The sequence below is a fragment of the Ovis canadensis genome, chromosome 2 (assembly GCF_042477335.2).
Source record: "Ovis canadensis isolate MfBH-ARS-UI-01 breed Bighorn chromosome 2, ARS-UI_OviCan_v2, whole genome shotgun sequence".
In the NCBI taxonomy this organism is placed as follows: domain Eukaryota; kingdom Metazoa; phylum Chordata; class Mammalia; order Artiodactyla; family Bovidae; genus Ovis; species Ovis canadensis.
The window spans coordinates 49804515-49820608 of NC_091246.1; the positions used below are offsets into that span (position 1 = coordinate 49804515).

The 16094-nt window shown below is 41.5% G+C and overlaps 1 protein-coding gene across 1 annotated transcript in view; it reads left to right on the top strand.

The window, feature by feature from the left end:
* The window catches only part of GABBR2 (gamma-aminobutyric acid type B receptor subunit 2), a 370642-nt gene that overhangs the window by 210611 nt on the left and 143937 nt on the right, over positions 1 to 16094 (top strand). The window contains exon 6 of the mRNA XM_069576091.1: positions 8687 to 8887. Within this exon, the coding sequence (XP_069432192.1) occupies positions 8687 to 8887 (201 nt within the window). The remainder of the gene's footprint in view (positions 1 to 8686; positions 8888 to 16094) is intronic.

Below are 16094 nucleotides of genomic sequence, written 5' to 3' on the forward strand. Positions count from 1 at the left end.
ATACAAATTGTGAAATTATTTGTTCTAGTTCTGTGTAAAATACCGTTGGTAGCTTGATAGGGATTGCACTGAATCTATAGATTGCTTTGGGTAGTATACTCATTTTCATTATATTGATTCTTTCAATCCATGAACATGGTATATTTCTCCATCTATTTGTGTCCTCTTTGATTTCTTTCATCAGTGTTTTATAATTTTCTATATATAGGTCTTTTGTTTCTTTGGATAGATATATTTCTAAGTATTTTATTCTTTTCATTGCAATGGTGAATGGAATTGTTTCCTCAATTTCTCTTTCTGTTTTCTCATTGTTAGTGTATAGGAATGCAAATGATTTCTGTGTGTTAATTTTATATCCTGAAACTTTACTATATTCATTGATTAGCTCTAGTAATTTCTGGTGGAGTCTTTAGGGTTTTCTATGTAGAGGATCATGTCATCTGCAAACAGTGAGAGTTTTACTTCTTCTTTTCCAATCTGGATTCTTTTTCTTTCTTTTTCTGCTCTGATTGCTGAGGCTAAAACTTCCAAAACTATGTTGAATAGTAGTGGTGAAAGTGGGCACCCTTGTCTTGTTCCTGACTTTAGGGGAAATGCTTTCAATTTTTCGCCATTGAGGATAATGTTTGCTGTGGGTTTGTCATATATAGCTTTTATTATGTTGAGGTATGTTCCTTCTATTCCTGCTTTCTGGAGGGTTTTTGTCATAAATGGATGTTGAATTTTGTCAAAGGCTTTCTCTGCATCTATTAAGATAATCGTATGGTGGTGTATTATGTTGATTGATTTGTGGATATTGAAGAATTTTTGCATCCCTGGGATAAAGCCCACTTGGTCATGATGTATGATCTTTTTAATATGTTGTTGGATTTTGTTTGCTAGAATTTTGCTAAGGATTTTTGCATCTATGTTCATCAGTGATATTGGCCTATAGTTTTCTTTGTTTGTGGCACCTTTTTCTGGTTTTGGTATTAGGATGATGTTGGCCTCATAGAATGAGTTTGGAAGTTTACCTTCCTCTGCAATTTTCTGGAAGAGTTTGAATAGGATAGGTGTTAGCTCTTCTCTAAATTTTTGGTAGAATTCAGCTGTGAAGTCATCTGGTCCTGGGCTTTTGTTTGCTGGAGTATTTCTGATTACAGTTTCCATTTCCATTTTTGTCATAAATGGATGTTGAATTTCGTCAAAGGCTTTCTCTGCATCTATTGAGATAATCATATGGCTTTTATTTTTCAATTTGTTAATGTGTTGTATTGTGTTGATTGATTTGTGGCTATTGAAGAATCCTTGCATCCCAGGGATAAAGCCCACTTAGTAATGATGTATGATCTTTTTAATGTGTTGTTGGATTGTGTTTGCTAGAATTTTGTTAAGGAATTTTGAATCTTTGTTCATCAGTGATATTGGCCTGTAGTTTTCTTTTTTGTGGCATCTTTGTCTGGTTTCGGTATTAGAGTGATGGTGGCCTCGTAGAATGAGCTTGGAAGTTTAGATTCCTCTGCAATTTTCTGGAAGAGTTTGAGTAGGATAGATGGTAGCTCTTCTCTAAATTTTTGGTAGAATTCAGCTGTAAAGCTGTCTGGCCCTAGGCTTTTGTTTGCTGGAAGATTTCTGATTACAGTTTCAATTTCTGTGCTTGTGATGGGTCTGTTAAGATTTTCTATTTCTTCCTGGTTCAGTTTTGGAAAGTTTTACTTTTCTAAGAATTTGTCCATTTCTTCCAAGTTGTCTATTTTATTGGCATATAGTTGCTGATAGTAGTCTCTTATGATCCTTTGTATTTCTGTGTTATCTGTTGCGATTTCTCCATTTTCATTTCTAATTTTGTTGATTTGATTCTTCCCCCTTTGTTTCTTGATGAGTCTGGCTAATGGTTTGTCAATTTTATTTATCTTCTCAAAGAACCAGCTTTTAGCTTTGTTGATTTTTGCTATGGTCTCTTGTTTCTTTTGCATTTATTTCTCCCCTAATTTTTTAAGATTTCTTTCCTTCTACTAACCCTGGGGTTCTTCATTTCTTCCTTTTCTAGTTGCTTTAGCTGTAGAGTTAGGTTATTTATTTGACTTTTTTCTTGTTTCTTGAGGTAAGCCTGTATTGCTATGAACCTTCCCCTTAGCATTGCTTTTACAGAGTCCCATAGGTTTTGGGTTGTTGTGTTTTCATTTTCATTCATTTCTATGCATATTTTGATTTCTTTTTTTATTTCTTCTATGATTTGTTGATTATTCAGAAGTGTGTTGTTTAGCCTCCATGTGTTGAAATTTTTAATAGTTTTTTTCCTATAACTGAGATCTAATCTTACTGCTTCCCGGGTGGCTCAGGGGTTAGAGCGTCTGCCTGCAATGTGGGAGACCTGTGTTCGATCCGTGGGTTGGGAAGGTCCCCTGGAGAAGGAAATGGCAACCCACTCCAGTATTCTTGCCTGGAGAATCCCATGGAAGGAGGAGCCTGGTGGGCTATAGTCCATGAGGTCGCAAAGAGTCGGACACGACTGAGCGACTTAACTAACTAACTAATCTTACTGCATTGTGGCCAGAAAAGATGATTGGAATAATTTCCATTTTTTTGAATTTACCAAAGCTAGATTTATGATGTGATGTATCCTGGAGAAGGTTCCATGTGCACTTGAGAAAAAGGTGAAATTCATTGTTTTGGGGTGAAATGTCCTGTAGATATCAATTAGGTCTAGCTGGTCCATTGTGTCATTTAAAGTTTGTGTTTCCTTGTTAATTTTCTGTTTAGTTGATCTATCCATAGGTGTGAGCGGGGTATTAAAATCTCCCACTGTTATTTTGTTATTGTTAATTTCCCCTTTCATACTTGTTAGCATTTGCCTTACATATTGCAGTACCCCTATGATGGGTGCATATATATTTATAATTGTTATATTTTCTTCTTGGTTTGATTCTTTGATCATTATGTACTGTCTTTGTCTCTTTTCACAGCCTTTATTTTAAAGTCTATTTTATCTGATATGAGTATTGCTACTCCTGCTTTTTTTTGGTCTCCATTTGCATGAAATATCTTTTTCCAGCCCTTCACTTTCAGTCTGTATGTGTCTCTTGTTTTGAGGTGGGTCTCTTGTAGATAGCATATACAGGGGTCTTGTTTTTGTATCCATTCAGCCAGTCTTTGTCTTTTGGTTGGGGCATTCAACCCATTTACATTTAAGGTAATTATTGATAAGTATGGTCGCGTTGCCATTTACTTTGCTGTTTTGGGTTTGAGTTTATACACCCTTTCTGTGTTTCCTATCTAGAGAAGATCCTTTAGCATTTGTTGAGAAGCTGATTTGGTGGTGCTGAATTCTCTCAGCTTTTGCTTGTCTGTAAAGCTTTTGATTCTTCCTTCATATCTGAATGAGATCCTTGCTGGGTACAGTAATTTGGGTTGTAGGTTTTTCTCGTTCATCACTTTAAGTATGTCCTGCCTTTCCTTCTGGCTGTACCACATCTTTGTTACCCTTTTATCTGTCAGTGGATATTTAGGTTACTTCCGTGTCTTGCCTATTGTAAATAAGTAGTACTGCTATGAACATAAGGGTTCTATGTATCTTTTATTTTATTTATTTGTTTTAAGCTTTAAGTTTTTATTTTATACAAAGAGTATAGTTGCTTTGCAATGTTGTGTTAGTTTGTGCTATACAGCAAAGCATTATCAGCTATATATGTATACATATATAGGGGTGCATGTGTCTTTTCAAGTTAGATTTTTCTCCAGATATATGCCCAGGACTGGATCATACCTTACCTGCTTCCTGGGAAATCTGTATGCAGGTCAAGAAGCAACAGTTAGAACTGGACATGGAACAACAGACTGGTTCTAAATTGGGAATAGAGTAAGTCAAGGCTGTATATTGTCACTCTGCTTATTTAACTTCTATGCAGAGTACATCATATGAAATACTGGGCTGGATGAAGCACAAGCTGGAATCAAGATTGCCAGGAGAAATATCAATAACCTCAGATACGTAAATGACACCACCCTTATGACAGAAAGTGAAGAGGAGCTAAAGAGCCTTTTGACGAAAGTAAAAGAGGAGAGTGAAAAAGCTGGCTTAAAACTCAACATTCAAAAAACTAAGATCATGGCATCTGGTCTCATCATTTCATGGCAAATAGATGGAGAAACAATGGAAACAGTGACAGACTTTTTTTCTTGGGCTCCAAAATCACTGCAGATGGTGACCGCAGCCATGAAATTAAAAGACACTTGCTTCTTGGAAGAAAAGCTATGACCAACCTAGACAGCATTTAAAAAGCAGAGATATTACTTGCCGACAAAGGTCCATCTAATCAAAGCCATGGTTCTTCCGGTAGTCATGTATGGATGTGAATGTTGGATCATAAAAAAGCTGAGTGCAGAAGAATTGATGCTTTTGAACTGTGGTGTTGGAGAAGACTCTTGAGAGTCCCTTGGACTGCAAGGAGATTCAACCAGTCCATCCAAAAGGAAATCAGTCCTGAATGTTCATTGGAAGGACTGATGCTGAAGCTGAAACTCCAGTACTTTGGCGACATGATGCGAAGAACTGACTCAGGTGAAAAGACCCTGATGCTGGGAAAGACTGAAGACAGAAGAACAAGGGGATAACAGAGAATGAGATGGTTGGTTGGCATCACCAACTCGATGGACATGAGTTTGAGCAAGCTCCAGGAGTTGATGATATATAGGGAGGCCTGTCATGCTGCAGTCCATGGGGTCGTAAAGAGTCGGACGTAACTGAGCAACTGAGCTGAACTGATAACAATTCTATTTGCATTTTTTTAAGGAACCTCCATACTATTTTCCATAGTGGCTGTGCCAATTTACATTCATACCAACAGTGTTAGAAAGTTCCATTTTCTCCACATTCTCTCCAGCATTTATTATTTATAGATATTGTAAATATAATGTTGTTTGTATTTTAATGATGACCATTCTAACCATGTGATGTGAAATCTTATTGTTTTGCTTCACATTTCTCTAATAACTAGTGATGTTTAGCATCTTTTCATTTGCCTATTGGCCATTTGTATGTCTTCTTTGGAGAAATGTCTGTTTAGCTCTTCTGCCCATTTTTGATTAGGTTGCTTTTATGTTCCTCATTTAATTCCTACACCAACCCAATGAGATGGGCTTTGCCTTCCACAGGCTATAGGTGAGAAAAGCAAGATCCAAGGAGTTATGGGCCAGATTACCCAGATGCTATATGGCACAGAATTGGCTTGACTATGGTTTTCTTTTCCCCAGAAGATCAGTGGAAAAAATTTTATCTTCATCAAAATTGACTAATGTTCTAAACAAAATATGTTGTCATTCAAATGGACTGAGCTTCTGTGGAAAATTCACTCACAAGGAACACCTAGTAGAACAGTGGCAGGTTAAAGAGCTATCACAGCAGATTCCTGGGAGTTTCCTGGATTCCCACTCCATGCTGCTTCCAAATGATCACATGGTCTTTCATCTCATAGAGGAATGCAAATCTGTCTTTGTGTCTGATGAAAAAGACTTCCTCATGTTGTCTCTCTGTCTATTGACTCTTACTTACCATATATTCTTAATAGGTGGAGCTATCTTACCTCACCTTTGAAGACTGAAAAAACTTAATTCCCTGGTGGCCTGGTGGTTAAGGATCCTGGGCTGTCACTGCTATGGCCCCGGTTGAATCCTTGGTTGGGGAACTGAGATCCCACAAGCTGAGCGATGTGGCCAAAATAAGAAAAGACTGAGAAAGCTTCAGAAAAGTTTTATTTTGTTTTGCTGAGAATGGAAGGAAATTAAAACAAAAAAATAGACTTTGGATCTTGTCCTCTTGACTTAACTGAATGTGTTTGGGCAAATTCCTCAATCTGTAAGGCTCAGTTTCTTTGTCTATAAAATAGAGATAATAGCATACACATCATAGGGTTATTGTGAGAATAAAATAAGATACTGTATATAAATGGCCAAGCACGTAATAGGGGTTCAATATATGTGAGTTCCTCTCTGCCAGTGAAAGATGAGAGTTGTAAAGTCTCACATGTTTCGAGTGAGTGAGTGCTAAGTCGCTTCAGTCATGTCTGACTCTGAGACCCTATGGACTGTAGCCCGCCAGGCTCCTCTGTCCATGGGATTTCCCAGGCAAGAATACTGGAGTGGGTTGCCATTTACTGCTCCAGGGGATCTTCCTGACCCAGGGGTTGAACCCGCATCTCCTGTGGCTCCTCAATTGCAGGATTCTTTACTACGAGCACCAGGGAATCCCCCTCACAGGTTTGACCACTGATTAAATAACCTGGAATCATTGGAATGACCCTTTTGTTCAAAGGTTTAGCCCCCAGCCGGGATCTGGGATTATCTTTAGAAAAAAAAAAAAAGTTTCTGTGGGGTAAACCCCATTTATTAGAAGGGAGCCGAGGTGGCTGCCTTCTTTTGTTGAACCACGGTTTTGTTATGTGATTGTAATATAAGGGCTGTGTTTTTCTACAACAGCTTTGATTGGGGCAACAGTAAAATGTAGTTGCTGGGAAAATGACTAGGATCTGAGGCTGCATCATGAAAAGTCCAGTGTCCAGAATGAGGGAGGTGAAAGTTCCGTATCACTGGAGGATTCTAGAGAACAGGCAATGTGATCATTGACTTGAGATAGTTGAAGAGCTATTTTATGAAACAATCTCAGTTTACTCTCTGGAGTTTTCACTGAATCAATGAATAGAGGCCATGGAGATGGAATCTGAGCTTAAGTTAAGGAACAAATATTCTAATTCACCTTTACCCCAGATGCTTCACACTGCAGGCTGGGCTTTTTCAGGTGTTGAGAGAATTTTAGAATTGCCTCCCCAGATGCAGGAATGAAAGGAACACTCCTCCAACTCATTGACTTGATAATAACTATTCTGTATCAGACACAACTAATAGGGGCTCTGGCCCACCTTTCTGGGCAGACCCTGGCGTAGCATGGTAGAGCCTAAGTGGAGGGCAACCAAAACCTCCCAGGCATCCAGAACCATCCTACAGGCTCCTCTCTCCACACCCTCTTGGCCTGTATGCTGTCTTTCTTGTAAGTCAAGGAACATAAAGGGTGTGACGTGAATTGTTTTCCCCATGTGCTCCTAACATAGGTAACTCCCCTGGAACAAATTGCTGGATTATTTCAGGCTCACATTTTAAATGTATGCAGTTCATTACAGCACACCTAGAGCACTGCATAACCATCACTCTCTATAGTCACTTCCGGGCGTTCTGATTCCTGAGAGGGCTGTGAGCTCTACTCAGAAACTCCATTCTGGACCCAGCTTTGATGGAATGTGACATTCCTACACTTTGGGACTTTCTGGGTGCATATAAGCTATCAAAAATCATGTTTTTCCTGATGTAAAATCATCACAGTAAGAATTAAAGCCAAGTGGGGGTGTATGAGAACAGTCTGACAATTTTGGGCTTAAATGGGAATTAGGCAGTGTGGCTGTGCAGCATGAGGAGGAGACCTAGGTTCCAGACTCTGTGACCTTGCAGAAGTGACTTTCCCTCTCTGGTTCCCAATTTCTTCATCTCTAAAATGAGGTTAATAAACTCTGCCCAGACCACCTCAGATGGTGAACATGAAGAACCAATAAGATGGGCGTAAAGCATATAAATATAAGGGACTTTTTTTAGGATCTGGATTTATGCCCACCATGCTTTGGGTAAAGATTCAGAGGGATGTTCAGTTTGCCAAGTGGCATCTTACATAAGTTGCATGCTTACATTAAATTTTCTTGGCCCCCTTGCAAAATTGTTCCCCCCTGAGTTATATTTTAAGATTATGATCCCAGCTTTTCGTAAAAATCTATACAAAAATAGCCTTATGAAATCTGTTTGTTGTGGGGACACTGTTGATACCATGCTAGCTAATTTGACAGTATCCTCCATATGAGGCTTTGTTTTTTTTCAGGGATTAAAGCCTAGAAAACATTTTGTGTCCTTAAGGGACTGGTGTTTTTTCTCATTAGTGAAAGTGAGAGCTCTGCAATTAATACCATTGCCCTTTTCTCTTGGGCTGCCAGGAGGTTCATCGCCTATAGCGTTTGAACCTTCGGTGGACTCATCTGTCCTCTGTTACCTCCAGTAGTGTTAGTCACTTAGTCATGTCTGACTCTCTGCAAATCTATGGACTGTAGCCCACCAGGCTCCTCTTTCCTTGGGGATTCTCCAGGCAAGAATACTGGAGTAGGTTGCCATTCCCTCCTCCAGGGGATCTTCCTGACCCAGGGATTGAAGCTGGGTCTCCTGCACTGCAGGCGGATTCTTATTTGTTGTTGTTTAGTCGCCAAGTCATGTCCAACCCCATGGGTGCAGCACACCAGGCTCCTCTGTCCATGAAATTCTCCAGGCACAAATACTGGAGTGGGTAGCCATTCCCTTCTCCAGGGGATCTTCCTGACCCAGGAAGATACCACCAATAAGCATATTACCTCCAGTAAGCATATTATAATTTATATTTTCCCAGGCACTTGCATTTTCATTTTTATTCAGTGTTTTATTATTTTAGTATACGTTTCCTATAAACTACTTTGGATACCTTGAGAGATGATGAGGAGACCAAGCAAGTAATGGAAAAATTAGCAAATCCTCTGGTATGAGGAAGCCTGAGTCACTGCCCCACCTCCACCTTTCCCACAGGTTTCAAAGCTTTGAAAAAAACGTTTGTCTCTTGGTACCTTCATGATCAACCCATCTCTTGCAGGCATATGAGGAGAATATGTATGGGAGCAAATACCAGTGGATCATCCCGGGCTGGTATGAGCCTTCCTGGTGGGAGCAGGTGCACGCAGAAGCCAACTCCTCGCGTTGTCTCCGGAAGCATCTGCTTACTGCCATGGAGGGCTACATCGGTGTGGACTTCGAGCCCCTGAGCTCCAAGCAGATCAAGACCATCTCCGGGAAGGTCAGTGCCATATTGTCCAGTGATATCAGCAGAAAGCACCCAGATCTTGTTTTGGCCTTTGCTGTGTGATTTTTCAGCAAATCATTTGACCTCTTTGAGCCTCTATTTGTTATTTGTTGTAGGAGTATAAATAAATCCTGTATTTGTTAAAGGGGTATATCTGGCTGTCTCCCTCTTCTAGGGAATTGTAGGAATCAAATGAGGTAAGGGTGCTTTCTAAGCACATAACACAGTGTTTGCATAAGGGATGGAGTCCTGGCTATTATAGCAAACAACTGCAGGCATTGACTTTCAGACGAGACCACCATCCCCTGCACCCTCTGACCTGGAATGTCATTTCTCAGTCTAATTGATGCTCCTGTCAGCCTGGAGGAGAAGAATAACCCCTCAAGTAGACTTGGGGAAACAGGTACTGAAGACCAGAAACACTGGTCCAAACCCCAGTTACCAGATGTGTGACCTTGAGCTTGAGTTTTCTGAGCTGCTGTTTTTTTTTTTTCATCTGTATCGTAGCAGTGCAAATATCCTCCTCTGGGGTCAAAAGGAGGACTGGTTGGCAGGTTGTGCAATGTGGCTGGCATGGCGCCTGGCACCTTGTGCTGTCATAGCTGGGAGGCGGACCTTTTCAGTGTGCTTACGTCCTCAGGCCTCCACTAAGGATGTTCCTACTAGGGACGACTAACCCCTGGCCTGCTTTTATCATAGGGCTGTGAGAGAACAGGTAGCTTGGTGTATGTAAAAGTATTTCCAAAGTATACTGTTCTCTATCATTGAAAGCATTATCAAGAATCGGAAGGTGACAGCCCCAGTGATGATGGCAACATCCATCTCTCAGTTCTAACCACCAGCCAAAGTTTAGTACAGCAGGGCACGTGATTCTTTTCTGTCTCCTTTTATCTCAGATTTTTAAATCCTCCACCCACCTTCAATTTCACTTGAAGAATCAGTTTCATAGTAAAGTAAATATATATATATATATATTTAGTTTTATCCATTATTTATTTTCAATCAGAGCCAATACTACAAGAATGATTTATTGATTTGCCCAAAAATGGCAAATCATTAGGACACATTTTATAAGCAGCTCTTTCAATCATGTGGTACCTGAGAGGGCCTGGAAAAACATTCTGGGTAGAAAATATTGAAAGAAGTATTTTCACACTTGAGTCAGTGACCATATAAAGTTTGGGGACATGCTGAATAATGAGTAGAAACAACTCATTTTTATTTCAGTAAATGTTATTTTTAAAGGTGTTGAAGTTTGCAGTTTATTAGAAGATTCTTGGGTCCAGGGATACTCTATACTTTAATCTAAAAATAGTATAAAATTTGAGGAAAGTACAAAAACTAAGAAGAAATTTCCATGCAGGCAGACAATATAGTAATTAAAATGAGAAACTTAAGGAAGACCAAAGATGAAAATGATTACACATGAGACCTGTGAAGCTAAGTGGGGATAAGGGCTATGAGATGCCCCAAGGGCCACAAATGTCATTCCAAGGAGCGTGAATGCTACCTAGGCATGGATGTAGAAATGCACAGGAATGCATTTTGGGAAGGTCATTTTTTTTTTTGCAGTGTTTTTTGGAATAAACATTTTGACTTTATAACATCTTCCAAAAAGCATTAGTTGCTCAGTCGTGTCCGACTCTTTGTGACCCCATGGACTATCTGCCACGCTCCTCTGTCCATGGAATTCTCTGGGCAAGAATACTAGAGTGGGTTGCCATACCCTTCTCCAGGGGATCTTTCCAACCCAGGAACTGAACCCAGATATCCAGCATTGCAGGCAGATTCTTTACCATTTGAGCTACCTGGGAATCTTAACACCTCCCAAGTCACTGGCTTTCCTTTTTAATTTTTAATTTTTAAATTTGGGGCCAGTGAGGAGTCTGAGGCTTTCCAGGTGGCACCAGTGGTAAAGAACCCACCTGCCAATGCAGGAGACATAAGAGGGTTTGATCGCTCGGTCAGGAAGATCCCCTGGAGGAGGGCATGGCAACCCACTCCAGTATTCTTGCCTGGAGAATCCCATGGACAGAGGAGCCTGGCGGGCTCTAGTCCATAGGGTTGCAGAGAGTCAGACACGACTGAAGCCACTTAGCATGCACAGACAAAAAGGTTCACCTCATCCCCATATCACTATACACATGAATGGGCATCTTGGAGCTACTCCTGGGGCTCTTCGCTTCACTGTACAATGTGGGTTACCCACTCCTGGGTCTCCCCAGATGGAGCAATGCCATCAGGAGCAGAGCCAGGCAGCCTTCCTGCTTGGTGCAGCTCTGAAATTCCAGGTGACCCAGTCCCTGTCCCACAGTCATTGAGGCAAGAGACAGCATTTCTTACAATCTTAAGGTTGAAAGATTGAAGTTACACAGGGAAATTTTCAGCCTTTTTGCCTCTGGGATTCTGGGTTTAGGGCTCTCCTGACAGGCTTCCCTGGTAGCTCAGTGGTAAATAATCTGCCTGCCAATGCAGGAGACTCCAGTTTAATCTCTGGATCGAGAAGCTCCCCTGGAGAAAGAAATGGCAACCGACTCCGGTATTCTTGCCTGGGAAGTCCCCAGCCTGGTGGGTTACAGTCCATGGAGTCGAAAATACATGACTTAGCGACTAAACAACAATGGGTCACGTAGACCAGCCTCCCATCACACTCTCAGATCCTTCCAGTAGCACAGGACTTAGAACTGATCCCCTAATTTTCCCCACTGGCCCCTCTGGGCCTCCACAGGTCCTGTTGGCAACCGTCATATCCCTGTAGGCATTCCTTGTCCCTCGTGGGCCCACCCCTCCAGTTGTAACTCATAGTTCCAGGGCCAGGTCTAAGGGAAGAATTTAAGGGGGTGCCAAGGACCTCAGTGGGAAAATCCATGATGAACAAAATATCAAAATGTTAAGTAAAGACAGGATCCACAAGGCCACCATTAGGGTGAACTGATTTGAGCCACATAATTACAGAAACACATCTTGTCTGTCTGTAAATTTTTGCTCATCGTGGATTTTTTTTGCATTAGTTTTGATTCTTTTTTTTTTTTTTTTAATCTTGATTACTGAGCTTTGGGGTGCTTCTTCCTTTTGCTTCTGAAGGGAAGGCTTCACTCACCTCCCCTTGGCCCTTGCCCTGCACAGATTGTTTTTGTCAGGCCCCTTCCCGTGCTCAGCCCATTCTCTGTACTTGATCGTGTTGAATGCTCTCTCAACAGGGTGTGGGGCCCAGAGTTGATGAGGCATTACTATTTGTGGTCTGACCACAAGCCAACTTCCCCAACCAACCCTCAAGACTATATGGCTCAAGAAAGTTCTAGAAAGTCATGAAATAGTTCTTGCATTTGGTTTTGTGGTATATGTGACTGCTGGGGATCTTGGTCAGCGTGGCACAGGCTGTTGGGTAAGTACCTGTATTCTGGGATCTGTCAGTATCCATAAAACAAGCGAACATTTATAGAACCAAGTCAGTGGACTCTTCCACCCTCACTGTTTACACATAGAAAAGATGAGGAGCAGAAAGGGGAATAGCACACCCAGGATCCTTGTAGTGGGTTAAACAGGAACGGTGGCCCCTAAAAGGGTATGTCCGGTTCCTAACACTTAGAACTTGTGAACGTGACCTTATTTGGGAAAAGAGTCTTTATGGATGTAATTAATTTAAGGATCTTGAGATGAGATTATCCTAGACTACCTGCAGACGTGTGTGCTAAGTTTCTTCAGTCGTGTCCAACTCTGTGCAACTGCGTGGATTGTAGCCCTCGGGCTCCTCTGTCCATGGGATTCTCCAGGCAAGAGTACTAGCGTGGGTTGCCATTTCTCTCCAGGGGATCTTCCCAACCCAAGGATCGAACCTGCAACTCTTATATCTTCTGCACTGGCAGGAAGGTTCTTTACCACTAGCGCCACTACCTGAAAGTGAAAGTGAAGTTGCTCAGTCTTGTCCGACTCTTTGCAATCCTATGGACTGTAGCCTACCAGGCTCCTCCGTCCATGGAATTCTCCACACCAGAGTACTGGAGTGGGTTGCCATAATGACAAATATTCTTATAAAAAAAAGGCAGAGGAGGTTTGCTATTTGGAGAAGATCATGTGAAGATGGAGCCAGAGATTGGAATTATAAGACAAGGAACTCCAAGAATTTCTGGCAGCCTCCAGAATCTAGAAGAAAGGCATGGAATGGATTCCCCTTGGAGCTTCCAGAGGGAATCAATGCTACCAACACCTTAGTTTCAGTCTTCTGGCCTCTATAACTGTGAGCCAATAAGTTTCTGTTTAAACCACCGAGTTTGTGGAAATTTGTTATGGCTGCCCCAGGACACTGATAATGTCACCCAGCAGGTCAAGGACAGATCCAGGGACTGGAAACCAGGACTGCTAAGTTCCCACTCACTGCCCCTTCCCCTCTTCCATGCTTTTCCTCTCAACTTGGGACATGCCTAGGAGCAGAGCACATCCAAGTCAGCCCTTTTTGTGATGTCTTAGTGGGCCTGTTAGTAAGTGGCAGAACAGGACAGCGTAAGTCTAGTAATCAGGATTTAGTGCCAATCCTGGCATAGTCACCAACTAGTCTGCCACCTCAGCTAGACCCTCACTATCCCTGGGCCTCAGTTTCCTCAACTGAAAATGAGAGATTTGGACCATATAACTCCTAGCATCCTTTCACAGTAAAATTATCTGACTCTGTGTAGGTATGATACTGAGTTATTACAGTGAGCTGTGTGATATGGTTATAATGTTAAACTCTGGAACCCCCAGGAGAGAGGTGACCCATGATAAAGTCACAGAATTGGGTGGAATAGTGGGCCCTCCTGGAATGCATTCTCTGCAGTTCCCTCTTCCATATGCCTGTCTCCAGTGCCAAGCTGCCCCAGCTTGTTCATTGGCATCCAGGAGATTTCTGGGAGGAGGAATAACAAGGTCTCCCTCCCCGGCACATTCATCAGTCCCTGCCAGTTGGAATTGCCAGCGACGGGACAAGTGCGGACCTTTGGGCTTCCCCGAGCACATTCAGAGCTCAGTTTTCCAGAACCTCTCGTAAACAGCCTCTGGATACTTGCTTTGGCTCTCATGTCTCTTTCTCCTTGTTAAAGTTCCCCATCACCACTCTATTCCCCTAAAGTGACTCTGTTGACATTGGTGATTTCCAGTGTCAGCTTTCACTTTTCAGTGTCCCATTGGGATTGTTTCCACTGTGAGTATTTATAATTTTGGTATAAAATTCCAGTGATGGCTTAGCCTCTCCAATAAGGACATTCTTCCTTGTTACCATTCTCCTGCTGAGATACACAGAGTTGGGCCAAGGCACCAGATGGAAGTGTTCACAGAACGCTGGAATTAGTGGGAACCTCAGAAGTGGCCCCAACCCTCCACCAAAGGCACAGGCTCTTTCTTTGGAAGACTTCTGTAATGTTTTCCAGAAGAAACTTCTGTGACCACCCACGACTGTTTATCCAACACAGCAGAACGAAAGGAAACAGAAATCTAATGAGTCCTCAAATTAGAGCAATGACCTGGGGAAAGCTGCACGCATCTCTTTGTCACTGCCATGGGAGCTCCATAACAAAGAACCTGGGGCTTTTAGGAAGCTCTGGGCTCTAGAGAGGAGGATGAGAAGGTGCTATGGAAAAGTAGAGATGCTCCTCAGGGAGTCAAGCTTTATGATGCTGCTGCCTCTGCCCCCGCCTTCCCCACAAAGCTCCTGTTACCGGCTGCTTCCTTAGATATTCACGTCCCTGGGAGATGGGCGGTGTGGCAAAGGAACATGGGCTCAGGAGGAATGGTGTGGTGTGGCAGATAGTTGTCCATACAACATCCATAGCCCTTCTTCCTCTTCAGTAGCATAACTCTGATTTTTAACTGGGTATGTTGCCACTCCTCTGAAAATATACATTTCCCAGCCTCCCATGTAGCTAGATAGAGCCAGGATTCTAAGTCTAACCAGTGAGATTTAAGTAGAAGTATTATACAAGACTTCTAAAAGTCTGCTTTAAGATGAGAGCTTACCCTTCTTCTTTCTTCTCCTCTGCATTGGTTGAAATATGGATGAGATGGCTGGAGTTATAGCAGCGATTTTGTCAAGAGGTGACCTTGAGAAGGAAACTTTAGGATAGCGGGGCATAAAGATAAGAGCCTCAGTCTCTGGTTATACTGTGGAGTTGCCGTAGAAGCCCTGCACCACCTACCCATGGACAACTTTTACTTGAGAGAGAAATAAACTATTTCATTTAAGTCACCGATAATTTTTGTCTGTTAGATTATATAACTGAACCTAAACAACAGTGATACAGTGACATTGGGCAAGCCATTTGGCCTTTCTCAAATTGTTTCTGATTATGCTGGAGTAATATGTCTTTTACAGATTTAGAAAGATTACATGAAGTAATACAGAGGAAAATAGCTTGCTAAGTGCCAAGCACACAATGGGTGCTCAACAAACTGTAGTTCTCTTCCTTCCTCAGTGCAGCAGCCTTGAGGTCAGGAGAAAGGAGTAATGAGCCAATTTATATGCACAAACCTTTTCTGGTTTGTTGTTGGAATTCTACTGATGGTATAGACTTAGGAAAAACTGATATCTTTGTAATATAGAGTCTTTCCATCCATTCAATTTCTCTCAGAAATCTTGTGTGTGGAACTTTTGCATGCTTTTTATTTGATTTATTGAAAGGCATTTGATGTATTTTAGTAAGTATATGTGCACAGTACTATTGGGTGCATCCTTAGGGTTGGAATTTCTGAGTCATAGAGAAGGCATATGCTCAGCTATAATAGACACTGCCAAGCAGATTTCTAACGTGGTTGTACCAATTTACACACCCACTGGCAGAGATTATGAGTTTCATTTGGTTCACACACTCACCAACTTTTGGCATTGTTAGCTTTTCAATTTTAGCCAATCTAGTGGGTGAGTAGTGGCATCTCATTTTTATTTTAATTTGCATTTCTTTGATAAGTAATGAAGTTGTTGATCTTTTCACATCGTTATTGGCCATTTTGATATTCTCTTTTATAAACTGACTATTCAAGTCTTTTGCCCATTTTTCTACTTGGATTCTCTGCATGTTTCTCACTGATTTGTAAAAGTTCTTTTTGTATTCTGGGTATGAATTCTTAGACAGTTATATTTATTACTTACATCATGTGTGTCTTATTTAAGCAACTTTGCCCACCCAAGCTCATGAAGATATTTTTCTATCTTGTCTTTGAGAAGTTTGTTTTA